Source organism: Panthera uncia, assembly GCF_023721935.1.
Source record: "Panthera uncia isolate 11264 chromosome A3 unlocalized genomic scaffold, Puncia_PCG_1.0 HiC_scaffold_11, whole genome shotgun sequence".
NCBI classification, from domain to species: domain Eukaryota; kingdom Metazoa; phylum Chordata; class Mammalia; order Carnivora; family Felidae; genus Panthera; species Panthera uncia.
This window is the reverse complement of record NW_026057578.1, coordinates 34,469,925-34,487,196: the sequence shown is the minus strand read 5'-3', so window position 1 is coordinate 34,487,196 and position 17,272 is coordinate 34,469,925. Positions and strand designations below refer to the sequence as shown.

Here is a 17,272-nt window from a genome sequence, read left to right as displayed (position 1 = left end):
CTTCATGGTCCGGAGGCAGCTCTTTCTGCCCATGGGTCCTGTTCATGTACTTGAATAAAATCACCTTTTTTGCACCAAAGATGTCTCAAGAATTCTTTCTTGGCTATTGGCTCTGAATCCCACCACCACTCCAAAACCTCATCACTTATGGCTAAGGTGGTTCATTAATTATTCTTGCTTAAAGTCTCTTCCTGGTAAAAATGTCTATGACCTTGACTGTCCATTTGAGCTGAGCAAGAATTACTCCTTGAGGAGAATTTTGGCTCTTTTCATGGGTTCTCCTTTGCTCACCTCCAAACTGAAAGGAAATAGCCTTCTTTTTAGCTAAGCTTCCTTATTGGGCTCCTTAAATCTCTAAAGAAGATGTCAACCCTTCCCAATTTGGTTGGCTGTGCAAACTCATGGCTTCCCACTTGAATATACCCTTGGTACTTCTCAGGGAGTGTAATTCCTACTCATGGAGCATAATCTCGAATTCACTGCTGCTCAAAATTCACCAGCATCTGGCTAAGAGAAATGGTGTGCATCAAGTTATGGGTATACGGACTAGGCATCTGTTTTTATAAATACCTCTGGTGATTTTCCATACGTATGCTGAGTTGAGAACCAATGCTGCAGATGTTGAAATAACTATTCCAAATTACACGAAACTGACAGAGACGGATGTACCTGAATATTGGCCAACCACAGCACTGGCCAACTATGGAATTTCATTTTTTTAACTTGTCCTTTGGCAGGCTATCAATGGAGCATATTAAGGAGCATTCTAAGAAACCAACCTTCAAACTGTACAGAGAAATCACCAGAAGGCCAATACTGAAATGCCTGTTTATGTAACTGTAGATTCTCCTCTTTGAGGGTCCATGGGGAAAAGTCTTCTCTCTGGCATCAGGACTGGGAACAACTTCTTTGGACCAACAGCCCTGTTTCTATTTTCTGAATCTTGTGAATTATGTTTGTCTCCTTGCACTGAATTCTAGAAAGTTTGGGGCCCATTTGTGGTATGGTTTGGCAGTTTATAGACTTATTATTGAGCACTCATAAACTCTAACCTCATTTACTTTATTACTCTTATAGGCGCTATTTAGAATCTATTTTATTTTCTGTATTCTATTTATTTTTTATGCCAATTTTAAGTCCTTCAGAAATAATGCAAAATAAGAAAACAGAAAAGAAAATGAAAGACTTTTTAAAGTAATTAGAATCAGGGGGATGCTGGCAGAGAAACTCATTATGTAGGACCCTCATGGTGTTATTAAGTAGAGAAAGCATTTCTTCTTGACTTTCTCTTCAAAACCAGAGGAAAGGAATATGAAAGTAAAATGCTTGAGAAAATGAATAATTTGTGTTCTCCACTTCATCTATTTCTACAATAATCTGGAAAAGACTACAGCTATGTGATTTTAAAACTTACCTTAAAAAGGATATCTGTACACATTGCTTTTCCATGAGTTATTATTGGTTCCTGGTCTTCACCTTTTCCATCCCAACAGTCAAGTTCAACACATCTGGGCAACAGAGTGAAATTACAATATTGAACCCTTACCATAAAATAATGTGTGCAAACTGAAAGAACAGACATCAAAATAAGTTGTTTTCTTATATAAGTAGAAAATGGAGGATACCTGGATAGCTCAGTCAGTTAAGCATCTAACTCTTGGTTTCAGCCTAGGTCATGATCTCCTGGTTCATGGGTTCAGCCCCACATCAGGCTCTGCACTGACAGCATGAGCCTGCTTGGGATTCTCTCTCTTTCTGCTCTTCCCCTGCTTGCATGCTCTCTTTCTCTCTCAAAATAATAAACTTAAAAAATATGTAAGTAGAAAATGGAATGAAATAATATGATTATTTCATGGAGTTTTTGGGTTAAAATCACATTGTATTCTGTACTGAGTTGGTGTCATTAAAAAGGGACTGTCAGAGATTAAGACAAACTTGAGATATAACAATCAGTCGGGGAATGAAATTCCAGTTGTGACAAAGCTACAACAAAGGACAGTTGGGAACAGCTGGGGACATCTGAGTATAGGCTAGGTTTTAAATGATGTGAAAAAATAATTTTAAAAATTTTGTTAGATGAAATGATACTGCTTTGGCCATGAAAGAAAATGTTCTCATTTTGTCAGGTATTCAGAGATAGAAGTGGTGATGTAGGTAATTTCTTGTAGAATATTTCCAAACACAAAAAAACGGTCATTAAAAATAAGGTACTAGCTATTGATAACAAAAAAAAAAATTATAATGTAACTGAGTTTCTTATTTTTCACCTTTAGCATTATTGCTGTATTTTAAACCTCAAATATTTGCCAATTTCTATAAAAGGGAAAACCATTTTCAATAATATTCTCAGAGAATGGCATTTTAGAACTTTTAACATTAAGTAAAGCTAAATCTGCTACTGCTTCTGGCCATAAGAAACTTAGCATGACTTCTTAAAATAGGGTTTTTTTTCCTTCAATTTTGAGGGGGATATTTATTTATTTATTTATTTTGAGAGAGAGAGTGCACAAGTTGGGGAGAGGAGCAGAGGGAGAGGGAACGAAAGATGTAGACAGAGTCTTAAGCAGACTCCATGCTCAGTGGAGAGCCTGACACAGGACTTGATCCCATTACCCTGGGATCATGACCTGAGCTGAAGTCAAGAGTCAGATGCTCAACTGACTGAGCCACCCAGGTGCCCCTTGAGGGGGGGATATTTAAAAATTTATAGTAAAAAATATCTTTTGGCCCATAGGAGAATTCCAGAGCTTTCTGGAACAGAGATTATCTGTTCTTTTTCAAGGTTACGTGACCAACGTAATCTATTAAAGAAAAGGAAAAATGTCCAAAATTTTCACACTGAATAATACTTCCTATTTTTTAGAAAAAAGTAAATTAAATGGAAAGCCATCATATTAAAAAAAAAAAAAAGAGGTGTCCTGAGGTTCTGACCTGCAACCAGCCAGGAGAACCTGTCTGTACATTTCTACGGAAGACTTTCCACCAAACTGTCGGCCAGTGAGATAGGTGTTATGGGAAGAACTGATGAAGTAGTGGGCCAGAGGATGGTCCATTTCTTGGTAAAGTTCTAAACGATCCAGGAAGACAGGGGCATTTTCATCTGACATCAGATATCTGCAAAACCCATCGCTTGATATGAGGCCTAGGGGAAAAAACAAGAGTTAGTAGACATATAGCTCTGAAATACAGAGTTGAGACAGCTTGAACAGGAGTAAAAACTTCTTCTCAGTCTCTTCCCCAAGGACTTTTATCCTTCAGAACTTGAACAGAGCTGCACACTACAAGGAACCTAATGCATTCCACAGGCAGGTGGCTTTTGTAGGTATGACGGCAGAAGCACATGGTTCCCTAAGCGCAGAAGCACAGCTCCAGGTGTGGCGACCAGGGGTCAAGGGGACCTTTGTCAGTTCTGCTTCTATCACGCATGCCTTATGTTCCTGGGTCTCAACCTCCTCTTCTGTCAAATGGGCATAAATACTGACCACACCTGCTTTCCAGGATTGTCCTGAATGGTAAATGAGAATACCTACAAGAGGGGCTCCTAAAAAAGTAGAAAATATACAACTGTAGGGCACTACTGTTCTCACTGGACTGGAGATGAAATTAATGGCCTTTCTGGGTTTAAACAATTCATTTCTCCTACAAAATAGGGTGTGGGACTGATGAGAAGAGTACGCAGTAGGCATTGAAATATTGCCCCAAGAGCCCCATTGTTCATTTCAGTCACACTTTTCTGATATAGGGCAGGTCCCTGTGGTCTTCTCAGGAGAAGCAATTTATATTTCTGCATCACAGGGTGCCTGGGTGGCTCAGTCCATTAAACGTTCAACTTCATGATCTTGGGGTTTTTGAGTTCAAGCCTCGCATTGGGCTCTGCACAGACAGCGTGGAGGCTGCTTGGGATTCTCTCTCTCCCTCTCTCTGCCCCTCCCCCACTTGGGCCCATGCATGTGTGCACACACACTCTCTCTCTCAAATAAACTTAAAAAACAAAACAAAACTCTCTCTATCTCTTACTCTGTCAACCATCAACTGCCTCAGCTTTTTGTTTATAGCTAAGCATTTGCAAGTTATGAACTGATTTCAGGCTTGCAAAAAAGAACATAATAATGTATTAAATAATAAATAACTATGGACCCTTACACCACAGCTTCGTAACATTTTACCTTACTTGCTTTACGTTTCTCAGAGGAATATATAATTACAGATGCCTTTGCAGCACCCTGTGTCCCTGCTCTCCATTCCAGTCCCTCTTTCTGCTCCCTTGTAGACAACCATTCCTTTTTGTATTTAACATTCTTAAAACGGCTTTGTAACTTTACTACATATGCGTTTATTCTAACAATGGATAGCTGTGAATATTTAAAAACTTATATAAAAGACATTTTATTATTTGCATATGCAACTTGCTCTTTTTATATTTTCTTGAACTTATTCAGCTCTTGAGGATTTATTTTTCCCTGAATAACATAGTAGTGTGTATAGTAGTAGTACGTTGTGGTGGGCACGTGTAACGTGTGGTAGGCCCGTGTAGGAATATACTAGTTCATTGTCCATTATTCTGTTGATGGATATTTAGGTAATTTCTAACTATAAAAACATACTACAATAAAAATTTGTGCAGCCCTCCTTGGGCACACAGCCATTCTAAGAGCAAGTACTTTTTTGAGTTGTCAGCACAGAGCCCGTTGCAGGGCTTGAACTCACGAACAGGAAGATCACGACCTGAGCCAAAGTCGGAGGCTTAACCGACTGAGCCACCCAGGTGCCCCCTAAGAGCAAATACTTTTTAAGGCACTGAGACAGATAAAGTGATGGGAGAAACAGACAAGCCCTGCCTTCATGAAACATATTATGGGAAATAAATTAACAAATAAGTATAAGTATAATATAATGTTATACAAGTGTTAGAAGGAAACAGAAAGCAGGGAATGAAGGTGATAAAGAATGACCAGGATGCTCTATTAGATACATGGCTAGCAAAAGCCCTTGTGAGGTCACATTCACAGGTAGGGAGCAAGTCACATGCACATCTTGGGGAATGCTATCCCAGGTAGAAAGATCAGCAAATGCAAAGACCTTGATGTAGGAGTGTGTGACTGAGGGGACAGGTAGCTGGGAATGAGGCTGGAGAGGAAGCCAAAAGCTACATTGGTTGGACTTAAGTCTTTGCTAAGTACTTTGAATTTTTTTTTTAATGTTTATTTATTTTTGAGAGAAAGAGAGAGAGTGTGAGCAGGGGATGGGTTAGAGAGAGCGAGACAGAATCTGAAGTAGGCTCCAGGCTCTGAGCTGTCAGCACAGCTGACACAGCTGTGGCAAACACAGCTGTGTTAAGCACAGCCCTGATGCGGGGCTTGAACCCGTGAACCGGGAGATCATGACCTGAGCCGAAGTCAGACACTTAACCGACTGAGCCACCCAGGCGCCCCTTTGCTAAGTACTTTGGATTTTACTGTGTTGGGAAGCCTTTGGCGGGTTCTGAAGAATGGAATAACGTGATTGGATTGAGTTTTTAAAGGTTTAGTCTGGCTGCTGTGTGGAGCATAAACTCTATGCCACTGAGTAGAAAGAAGACTAGTTAAAAGTCAACTGGCATTGTCTAAGAGGACATGATGTAGGCTTGGATACTCTGATGAAGGCAGAGATGGTGAGAAGTGATTTATTCAGGACTTATTTTGAGGCTAGATCTTGTCGGTTTTGCTGATGGATCAGAAGTGATGTGAAAGAAAAAAGAAGTCAAGGAAGATTCCACGAATTTGGGGTTGAAGATTTGGGTGAATAATGATACCATTTTCCAGGCTGAGAAAGGAACAGGTCTTTGGGCAGGGAGAATCAAAACACATTGTACATATACATTTGAAAGGCCCATTTAGTATCTGAATGGAGACTTCCATCATAGGTCTGTAGTTGAAGTCAGAGGTTATGAGTGGAGAATTTGAAAGCTATATGTGTACAAGAAATGTAAGCCATTGGCCTGGATGAGTGCACTTCCTCTGACATCCAGGGCTGGGAAAGATATGGGTGATTCTCTATTGTACATACCTGGAGGTGGAAAGGCTGGGAGGTAGGAGTAGCCTATCTTCTATTTTACAATTATTGCCAAAGTATTATTCTAGCTGGTTATTTAGACCAATTTACATTCCTCCCAGAAGTTTATATCTAAGAATGCCTTGTGCACCACATTCTCAATCATACTTGATAATGACAGACTTTAAACTTAGATTCTGTCATTTGTGAAATGATGAAGCTATGAGTTTTAGATGTGTCAATGTAATTTCATGGACTTTTAGGACTTTAGAAATAATGAAAGACACATCTCTAGCATAACATTTATCACACTGCCAAGGAACTTCTGGGCCTTGTCCTTCAACAGATCACAACTGCCTTACTTACTTTTGAATCCTCAACATCTGGCACAGTGCTTGGCACCCAGTCAGCCCTCTATACACTTTAAGAAATGAAGGCAGAGGGGCTAAATACTAGTTGAATGACTGAATGAACCCTGACAAGTTACAAGCAGAGAAGCTGAGGCCCAGGAATATAGTCCCTTGCTCAAGGTCACATAGTGACAGGGTAACAAGAATCAAATCAAAATTGCAAAGGCTGTATTTTCTATCAAGGCACCCCTCCTTTTACTTTAATTCCATGTGATATAGCAGAAATGATAATACTCAGAAAACTGGCAAAGAGGTAAGTAATGAAGCACTCTTGCTGAAAGTAGGTATTTGGGGCCTTAGCAGAAAGTTTAAGTGTACATCTTCAATCAAGGGAAAACTCTATTGACTTGGAAAAATATCCAGGGTGGGTCACGGGGTGTGGTGGGCCAGCAAGTGTATCCACAGGTTTTATGTGGGTCCAGAGAATATATAAACCTTTCAGTCACATTCACTGAGATACAAAGAAAAAAAGAACTAATGGAGGCCATGATACTCATGGGCACATGGGAGGGAAAGAACTTGAATCTGAATCTCTTTTCAACTCTTTACTGGGACACAAAGCTGAGGCTCTAGCTCAGGTATCTCTTGTCTCAGGACTTCCTGTCCAGTTAAATTAGCATCATCTCTCCCGTCCTTGGAGGGTGCTTCCCACTGCTATGAGATGGATCTTAAATTTCCTGCCCATGCCTTTTCTTTGTCAAATATTGGAATGGACAGCACACTGTTTCCAATGTTTCACTGAAGGAGGCAAACGTTCAGAAACCCCAATAATTTGCTAAATTAATTTCTGACTATTTAATTTCATATCAGTTGCATTTGTCTTCTCTACCAGAAGCCTAATGATGAGAAGGCTCACCAAATCATGTATTAAAATTCACTTGGCTTGGCAAAACAAAAAAGGGAAAACAGGAGGGATACATTTTATAGGAAGTGAAATTCTTTCCAGGATTGCAAACAGAGACTGGATGGGCATTACTGCATTTTAAGCATTATGCAATACTAAAGATAGAAAACAAGACAGTTCACTAGGAGAACATCACTATAATGTGTTTAATACAGTGAATTTAACATTTATAACTCAGGCAACATGAGCAAATTCTGATGTAAGTAAAATTTATACTGACTCAGAACAGGAAAAAAAATAAAATCAGTCTGTTAAGAATCCTTGGCTCTAGGGAGCTCCAAAACATTTAAAGATATGTCTAACTAAAAATCCAAGAATGTTTAAAGTTGCATATATTTTTACTTTTAATAAAGAAAATTCTCTTCTTTTACTTGTGTTACCTTTTTTCTTCAAATCTTCATCAGGCTCATACATCTCGATGATCTGCATTGCCCTTTTAGCATCATAAAATGGGAACAAAATTTCATTCAGTCGAGGGTCTCGCTGATGCTACGATGAGAAAGTAACTCCATTTAGGTTGACATTTCTCACCCTTGGGCATGACACATCACTAAAGGACAGAATTTCTAAAATAAGATATATTTAGAATATCACATTTATAGTTAACAAAGATAGGATTTCACTGTCCCTAAAATATATTTCAAAAAAGTCCAAATTTGGGAGTGCTTTGTTGGTTTCCCTCACTGAACTAGAGAGAGAATATAGAACATACTTTTTTTTTTCCCTTCAAAAGCTAAAGGATACATAAAATGGTGTGCATGTCACTTGTACGGTCTTCTAGTTTCCATACCACAGATAAAAAATTTGGCATATCTACAAAAAGTGAGATAAAAAAATCTTTGGGTGGGGTGGGGAAGCAAAAACAAAATCAAAAACAAACAAAAAACAAAAAAAAACCCAAATAACTCAAATAGCTAACACACTAATTTAAGTGCCTAAAAAAGAAAAACAATAGCAACAGTAACAAAAAGAAAAAAAAAAACCCTAAGGCTAAAAAAACCCATAAGGTTAAAATCCCTAAGGTTAGTATTTCATTTTCATTATATATATATTTTTTACATAAACAAAAGATTTCTTGGGCAGTCTGCAGACTTCATTTTCTTGAGTAAATATTTATCAAATCGAACAAATTATAATAATGATGACAATCAGCACAAGGATATGTATACATTATCGACAATATGGAAAATCTGTATTTGAATATCAGTAGTTCATAAAGTCTTTTTCACTATGAACTAGAACTCCGTTTGCTCTGAAAAAACTCTCTGGGGATGGGGCGGGGGGCAGTCCATGAATGATTAAGGCAATGAGGATGCTGGTAATACCATGCTTTTCAAAGCAACACCTGGATGCTCATGGTAGTACATGGGGCACCAGGAGCTATACTATTTCTGGAGTTCTGACATCCAAATTTTCATAGCAGTGGTGAAAAAAGTCCAATTTACTGACTCAGCTATAATCTTTTGTATTTGTGTCTGCGGGCCTATATCTGGAGACAGTGGGTCCATTAAACTTCCTTATCGTTCACCGTGGATCAGAGAACAAAACACTGTGACCCTGGCCATATGTCAAATATATAATTTCAGTGGAAATAATGGCAGATAAGCAGATGTGAGCAAAGAAACCTGGTCAACAGGTAGAACCTTGACAATAATTCTTTACCCAAATATATGCACAGACTTTGAGAAACAGTACTGAGAAGTATTTAAGAAACAATTGTTCAAAGTTCATATGGATTTCCCTTCCCCATTTGTTTTGAAATGAACGTTTGAAAAAGTGGGCAACACAGAATGAATGTTGTTGGCCAACGGAACACATATGATGTAATTTCTTCAAGCACTTGTGGCCTAGCCTATTCTGGTCCTCCCACCTCTTCACCCAGTTAAGAGTGTTAACTCAAAAGGAATTGTTATCTTTTGGTCAGTTTATCCCAATGAAGCATGCTTCTGTTGTAATCTAAGAAATTACAGCTCATAACAGCTCACATCCATGCATGTGCTAGAGCAGAAACTGTTATAGTAACAACAGGCCTTGAAACCATAAGAAACAAAACTCATGGGGTATGCAGAGAGAAACTAAGAGGTGGACCGTGGAATGCCAGGCACGTGAAGGCATGCTACAATCTTATTTATGAAACGGATGGGCATCATGCAACTCTGGAGCCCACTTATTCAAGGAGATGACAAGCACCACCCCTCTGGTGAGAATGCATCGTTTTCAAAACAAACAAAAAAACGAACGAACAAAAAGCTCTTTCTAGGCACATTTCTTCTCCCGTCCCTGTAAATAACAGCACGGAAGAAGATGGATGTGGAGGTAAAGGTCCTTTTTAGACTCCATTGCAGTTATGCTCATGGTTGGCCACTGGATTTCTCTTTGTTCAAAGTAAGCTTTTGGTTTAAAGATGTGCTCGTTGGTAGGAATTCTGGACTCATGGAGATGATGGGGCAAATCCATATGAATTAAAAAAGTGAGAGAAAGAACAGAGTAAACTGGAGGGGAGAGAAGAGATTAAGTTAGGGAAAGGAGAGGAAACCCAGATGCTCCTCTGTACTTTTTATATGCGTGTATGTGCACATGAGCCCTGTGTGACTAATACTTGTAGTGTGATCTGTTGATGGCAGCAGCAGTGGCATCTCCTGCACCTGGGAGTTAAAATGCAGACTCTCAGCCCCCACCAAAGACCTACCAGATCTGATTCTCTGGGGTGGAACCTGTGAATCTGTGTTTTAATGAGCTTTCCAGGTGATTTTGACGTGTTCAAGTTTAAGAAACACTGTTCTAATGTGTAAAAGTATGCATTTTAACATATTTGCAGAAGAGTAAAACAACAACAATACGCCCCCCCCCCCCAAAAAAAAACACCTAAGTCCTGCAAGGATAGAATGCTAAATGTTTGAGATGTCCTTCTTATTAAACCGTCTTAAAATTTAGTGCCAAAGCATGATATCCACTAGAACATCCTGCCTGTCAGAAGCAAAAGCTAGGAAAACCAAGCCCTAATACGGCTGTATCATAAGCCCCTAATTGTAAATTTGCAGGAAATAAGCATTAAAAGCAGACAGTATGAAACTGCCTTTGTATTTGCATCTGCTCCACCAGATAACGTAACTGTCTGCTTCACTAAAATTTTCATGTTTCAAAAAGGAAGCACGGTGGATTCTGGATAATCCAAGACAAGGAAGCAAATAATAAGATTTGCATTAGAGTCACAAAACTATAATTTTTATATGAAAAAACAAAGAGGGAAAAGATAATTTCCAGGTGACCTCAGAGTAATAAGGTTGCAGAAGAGTTCCACATGGACATAAGCACAGTGTGGAAAATGCTTCACAACTCTGAGGGATCATCTGTTTTCAGTGGGGATTCAGGGGAAGCAGTGTACCTAGGACATTCACCCCTGGACGTCCAGAGCTTTGTTAAGTGATGTCAACAGCCTCTGAAAATAGATCACAGAACTGTGCCCGTGTGAATGGGGAGACAGTGATCATTACTCAATTATTATGTCTTTACTCTTATTGAGAAAAGGCATCCATTGGCTTTATCCCAACAGAATTGGGAGAGATGGATGTTGACAACAAATATTCAGAAGAGATATAAGAAGATGAAGGAATAATTTGCAAGGGTAGGCTTACCCATAAGACTAAGAAACACCTCCTTCTCTTTCTGTGTCTATGTATTCAAGAATAAAGACATTGTCAATGGAAAGAGATCTCATGCCCTTTCCTATATTCTTTCAACTGCAAAATAAAAACAAACAAAGAAACAGGTAGGTTTAGCCCTAAGGTAATCATATAATAGGTGTGAGGTCGGGGGGAGGGGGAAGGGGTGCAGATCACTAGCAACAATAAAGCTAATTCTGGATTATTACTGTCATCTAAGACTTTTTTTCTCTTTTCCTCATTTTGATCTATTCTCTCCAGCCCTCCATGCATCTCCCAATTCTGTAGCCCTGCCCTCTCAGTTATCATCTTTGTGAGATAATGAAGATAACTGAAATCAATTTAGCTTCTTATTGGAAACAGGCAAAGAGAGGTGAAATTAACTGAAGCTCAGGGACATGAATCAGCCCCACCACAGATAGAGACCTGAGCTGGGAGCAGTATCTAACCAAATGGCAGCTCACAGTGGGCCCTTCTACCAGCTCTCCCAGACTCTGGCTTATTATTTTCAAAAAATAGGAAAAGTTTCTCTTGGTCCACTGATGGGACCAAGAGACACAGCTGTGGCAAAATTTTAGATCTGAGTCGTGAATTTCCATGACTAAATCCATTATGGAGAAGTAACAGAAGGTATATGACGCTCTCACATTCTTCCCATTCATGCTAAGCATTCCAAGAAGGAATCTAGATAATCTATTAGGACAGTGCTTCACAAACTTTAAGGTAAAGACAAATCACCTGGAGATGTTGTTAAATGCAGATTCCAACTCAGTAGGTCTGGGTGGGACCCAAGATTCTGCATTTCTAACAAGCTCCTACAGGATGCTGCTGCTGCTAGTCCACAGATCACACTTTGGGGAGCAATGAATAAAGAGATACTGAGAAGCAGATGAGAAGCAGGTCTAAAGCTACCAATGAAAAGCCAGTAGGTATTTATGACATGGATAGGGAGGGGGTGGTACAAACCCCCCTACATGGTGACCAAGGTAGTAAGTGGCCAGTAGTCTCTCTTATCATTACAGCTTCCTGGAGATACATGTTAGCACACTGAACATAAAATTTCATCTAAGGAGTAAAAGGATTTACAAGCTGGAAAGTGGTGGGAGGCAGCATGACTTTTTTCCCTATTACCTATTCTAATTGGTTAATGCTAGTGTGTGTGTCTACTGATTTTCGCATTATCAGTCATTTCTCTGGTTACTTTGCTGAACTCTTATTCAAAGAGCTTTCTAATTGACAGTTTTTGATATTCAGGGTACCCAATCATTATCTGCAAATAATGAGTAGGACCTCATCTTTTTGTATTCAGTAGACTCATTTATTTTTCCTATCTTATTGCATAATCTGGGGCTTCTAATACAATGTTGAATTATGGCTTGTTGACACTATATGGCTAAGGAATTTTGAAAAAGTTTAGATCTAAGCTTTTGGAGCCATAGACCCTTACACTGCAATGCCTGCTTCCTTCTTGAGTCAATGTTGTCTCCTTTCATTATGGGTTTCAAAGGTGCTCTACCTTAAGGGTGCTTTTGGTTCTGGAGAGAGAAGAGGGGGTCACTGTAGGACTCAAAAGAGAGGTTGCAAGGAGCTGGCAGAATGTTCTCTAAGTTTCACAAACTTCTTCAAGGACACATTCAGATTTCTATCTAGTCTTTCCAATTCAGTTCACTAGGACAGAAAAGGAAGAGATTCAGGCAGACAGTTTGATTAAAAATAAAGGTTGCACACTTTCCTGGACCATCTTGTAGTCTTTATGATCTAACAAAATCTAGAATCCCACTGATTCCATCTGTCCCATTTCAAAATTAAAGGTGCTTCCTTACTGTGAATGAAAAGCCAAACAGAAGAAAATATAAGAACCAATGAGTGCTAATGGCCCCTGTGATAGCAATGTATAAAAGTTTATCAACTAATAGCATTTTAAGAAAGAGTTTGGATGGCAGAATGTACGGATGATTACATCTTTTAATATTTAATGTTATATCTTAGACTTGCAAGAATTGCAAGTGATTACTGGGTAGGTTTACAAAAACAACCCCTAAGGGGAAAGCCTTAAGAGCCCATGAATGCAGCACCTAACCTCAAGACTTCAGAACTCTTTATTTTCACAGTGACACACATAGAAAAGTCTCTGTCATGTTTAACAGATGGCTGGGTGTCAGTTCATCCCAGAGTGTGCAAGAGACCTTGTTTTTAGGAAGCAGCAAACTAATGATGTAAATTTTGTCCATGCCTCTAAAAGGCCTTCCTTCTTTAGCAAAAAGCAAGATATTCCTGCCCATCTCACCAAAACTTAAGATGATCAGTGACCCCAAGTGCATGAAGAAGCTGAGAGAAATAAAACAATAAATCTTAAAAATAAAGGAGAGGAGGAAGGAGTTAAGGAAACAAAGCAAGGCAACTTGAGCAACGGTGGCACAGGAATGTGGATATTATCTGGGTAAAGATTATAAACATAGTATTCGCATGACCAAAAACTAGTGGGGTGGAAAGACTTGAAATGTTTTCAAGTAAAATAAATATTGTATTGTACTGAAAGGCTTATTTAAAAGTGGAGGTGAGGCATCTGTGCTGATAAACGGAGTGGTTAGTCTTTCCTGCACATGGGCTTTTAGGCTCTCATTATCAGAGCTTTGAAAGGGTAACCCTGCAAACGGGAGCCAGTAAGTCCTAAAAAGGCAAGAAAAGAGAAGCCCATTGGCAAAGATGTGATTTGTCTCTACATCCTGGCAAATCACAGCCTGCCTGTTGCCTGTTCTTTGGGGCAATACCTCCTGTCCGGCATGATACTCTCTCTTCTAATATTTTCTTTTTATATGGTATAATGGTTAAATTATATTAAAAATTGCTTTGAAACAAAAATACATTGTCCATTCCTCACTGAAACTTATTAATGTGGTAGAAAAAAAGTATATTTTCCATTTTGGGTTAGCAAAAACTTCAAGGGGTTTCACTGAACAGAACATTCTTCTCTACGTTCATAAAGAAAAAAAAAGTTAATTTTAGCTGTAAGAAAAGTTGCAACTTTTACGTGTTCTAAAATATATTTTTCTCTTGTGCTTAAGCAAATGTTGTCAACCAGTTTTGGTTGTTAAGTGAATCATATTCTAAAATGAGCCCTAAGCTTGTTATAAAAATAAAATGTAAAAATTTAACCTGCAATCTAATTGGCCTAGTATGTACTATATTTTCACCCAGGAACTCCAGTGTTGTGTTTGTTGTCAAAATATTCTATTTGAACCTACATACTGTCCTTACATGCAATCCATTAAAAGACAAAAATAAAGCTTTCCAGTCCATGCAAAGGTATGAGAAAAAGTTAGCAATGGAGAATCCAACTACAGTGTGGTAATCTCAATCCATTCTCTAATGAGATCAATAGGAAAAAAAAAAGTACCTTCAATATCATCTTGCAAAAACACAGACACATTTAATTAAATGAATATATTATAAAATCCACACGCACACAAAGAACCAGAGCTACACATCATAGCGAGAAAACCAACAGAAAAAAGCAGTGTGCAAAGCCAACGTGTCGGAAGCGCATGGACACACAGGAGCAGCAGCTGATTTTTGCACCTGGTAAAGAAAGCCATCTGGAAAGATCAGCAGGTCAGAAGCAAAGCGAATAAGGGCATATGATGCGGGCATATGATGCGGACATGCAATGGGGACACTGGAGGAGGCAAGCCACTGCACACAGACTTTATGGAGTTAATGTATGAAAAAGCTTACTTCATTTAGAAAGCTCACTAATTGGTCTACCGTTAAATAATCAGTTTTGTCTCCATTGCTGAAAAGAAATTTATTAGAAAAAGTAAGTTTTTGTATATGATGCTACAAGTAGGTACGATTTACATGTTGACATTTGTTGATTATAATTCTAAACTTATCTTCTAACCCTGAGGTAGTGGTGCACTCTTAAAATGGCCAGAGACTGTTCGTAAGAACAAAACAAACAACCCAACAAGAGAAAGAAAACACTCCCATTAGCTCAGAAAATGTCTGCAATTCTTCTTTAGTATTATCAAAAGATGTTATTTTTCAAAACAACATGTAAGTCATCCATTTGAAATAACTGGAATGAATGAACTTTTCAACGACATAATAACATTCCATAATTGAATCTAGTTAGTTCACATAATGGGTTAATACCTAAAGGAGCAGGTTAAAATTGTAGGTAGTTAGTAAAGCCAATGCAAGGGGCGGGGGGGATAGTTCCAGGTGCTGCCATTAATTTTTGTAAAAGTTTCTCAAAAAGTCAGAGGGAACTTTTACGGTCATAAACTAAGGGCTGAAAATGTAACCCTGACTAGATACTCCTCCAGACTCTCAACACAGTATATTAAAATATTATGACAAAAAGGTGTCTTAAAAATCTAAAAGGACAAGAACTCCATAAATGGAACTTACATTTTTTTAAAAAGATCCTCTATATCTGTTCGAGGACAAATCTTTTGTGTCAGTTCATAGAACTTTTCATAAGTAAATGCTGCAGGCTCGATTTCATCATTCTGTAAAGAACAAGAGGGTGTCATAACTCCTGCCACATTTTTCTCGTGAAGGCAAAGAATCCACAGGATCATGAAGCAAAGCAATGACCACCTGGGATCCCAGGGCCTCAATCTCTGACTCTTACTGACAGAAGCCAGAAGGCCAAGTCCAACTGTGGCCGGGCCATCCTGCCAGCACACCAGCATGTGTAAATGGGCGTCTCTTATTACCATGTGGCCATGATCTGTGGGTTCAAACACTGGCTACGGCTGGGCTTGCTCTGGGCAACACCCCATAAAATATAAAGAAACATTTCTTCTTTCTCTCCACTATGGAGAAAATCATGTGCCTGCCTAAAGGCTGCTGAATAAATCAAAGCCAGTGTTTACTTATGCTTATCTTATGAATTTTCACAAGACCACATGAAGGAGCTCAGGACAACCACATAAAATTTTCCTTCACATACTGCAGTTTGTATTTCAAGTAGGATTTGTTAAAGTAGGAACAGGCTTAAATCTTTCTTGCAGTCAATCAATTAATTTCAAATACTCTAAATCCAAGGGGCCAAGAACACAAATGGTTTGTGTAGGGAGGAGTGCTTTACAAAGTACCCCACAGCCACCTTGAAGAACACTGACATTGTGCTTGGTCGAGGCGATGTGGACAGGCTTCTTGAAAATAAGCTTCCCACCAGCTGTGTAGAAGAGTAGCCTTGCTGACATTTCTTTTTCTTAATGAAACTGACAAAAACATTTTGAAGTACAGTGTTTGAATTTGGAAACATTTAGGTTAAATGCCCAGGGAACAAAAGGCAGGCAGGAAGGAGAAAATTACCTGTACTATATGTGACTGAAACTAGTTCTGAATCTAAATGAGATCAGTGTTACATAAATAATCTGGCTTATTACATATGAGAACATAACTAGACAAAATCGTTTTACAAAACACATAATTAAACTAATAAATACCTTTCCACTGGGAAGACCTAACTCCTTGAGTGCTTGAAAGATCACCTTTTCTGTTTTCCCCGATGCAAAGGTTCTAGTAATACTAGGGCAGAAAATAAAGAAAAGTCAAGTTATTGTTAATTCTAATTTCGTGGAGGCAAAAATCTAAGAAATACTAGGGATGTGGGACAGGGGGGTGGAGAAAGGAAAGGAAAATACAATTTGTTTTCATTTCTGGGTGTTTTTCACTTCACTAACTCTCTCCTGCAATATCCCTCTGGTTCTGCTAGTGAGGCAACTTGATTCTAAGACAGGTGTCTCCCTGGTGATTGTGAACACAAGAACCCCTGGGAGAGCAGTGCCTGGGTGGCTGAGTGGGTTAAGCATCTGACATTTGCGCAGGTCATGATCTCAGGGTTCGTGAGTTTGAGCCCCACATCTGTCAGCACAGAGCCTGCTTCAGATCCCCTGTGCCCCTCCCCTGTTCACGCTCTCTCTCTCACCTCTCCACCCCGCCCCCCCCCCCCAAAAGCCCTGGGAGATACATGTTGTTGGACAAAAACAATGACAATGGACAATGGACAAAAACAATTCCTCTTTCTCAGGGAAGAGGAATATGGCAGATGTGACAGTAAGTCTAGAATAAAACCTCATGTTGACACTATATAGGTTTGGGGAAAAAAAGTAGTCCCCTAAGAAGTCAGTCTAGGCTGGTGATGGCCCTGATGCCTTGGTACTATAGCAGATATGCATTATCAGACATATTTTGAAAAAAAATTTTTTTGAGCTAAGTACGCTTGAACTACTCTGATGTGCCAGCTGCCT

The 17,272-nt window shown here is 39.1% G+C and overlaps 1 protein-coding gene across 5 annotated transcripts in view; it reads right to left on the bottom strand.

Moving 5' to 3' along the window:
• The window catches only part of PLCB4 (phospholipase C beta 4), a 423,595-nt gene that overhangs the window by 91,708 nt on the left and 314,615 nt on the right, over nucleotides 1-17,272 (bottom strand). For all 5 annotated transcript variants that reach the window (XM_049651129.1, XM_049651127.1, XM_049651128.1 and 2 more), the window contains 6 exons: nucleotides 16,469-16,550; nucleotides 15,420-15,520; nucleotides 14,742-14,799; nucleotides 7,725-7,833; nucleotides 2,932-3,142; nucleotides 1,415-1,508 (listed from right to left, as the gene is read on the bottom strand). In XM_049651129.1, coding sequence (XP_049507086.1) covers nucleotides 1,415-1,508; nucleotides 2,932-3,142; nucleotides 7,725-7,833; nucleotides 14,742-14,799; nucleotides 15,420-15,520; nucleotides 16,469-16,550 — 655 coding nt within the window. The remainder of the gene's footprint in view (nucleotides 1-1,414; nucleotides 1,509-2,931; nucleotides 3,143-7,724; nucleotides 7,834-14,741; nucleotides 14,800-15,419; nucleotides 15,521-16,468; nucleotides 16,551-17,272) is intronic.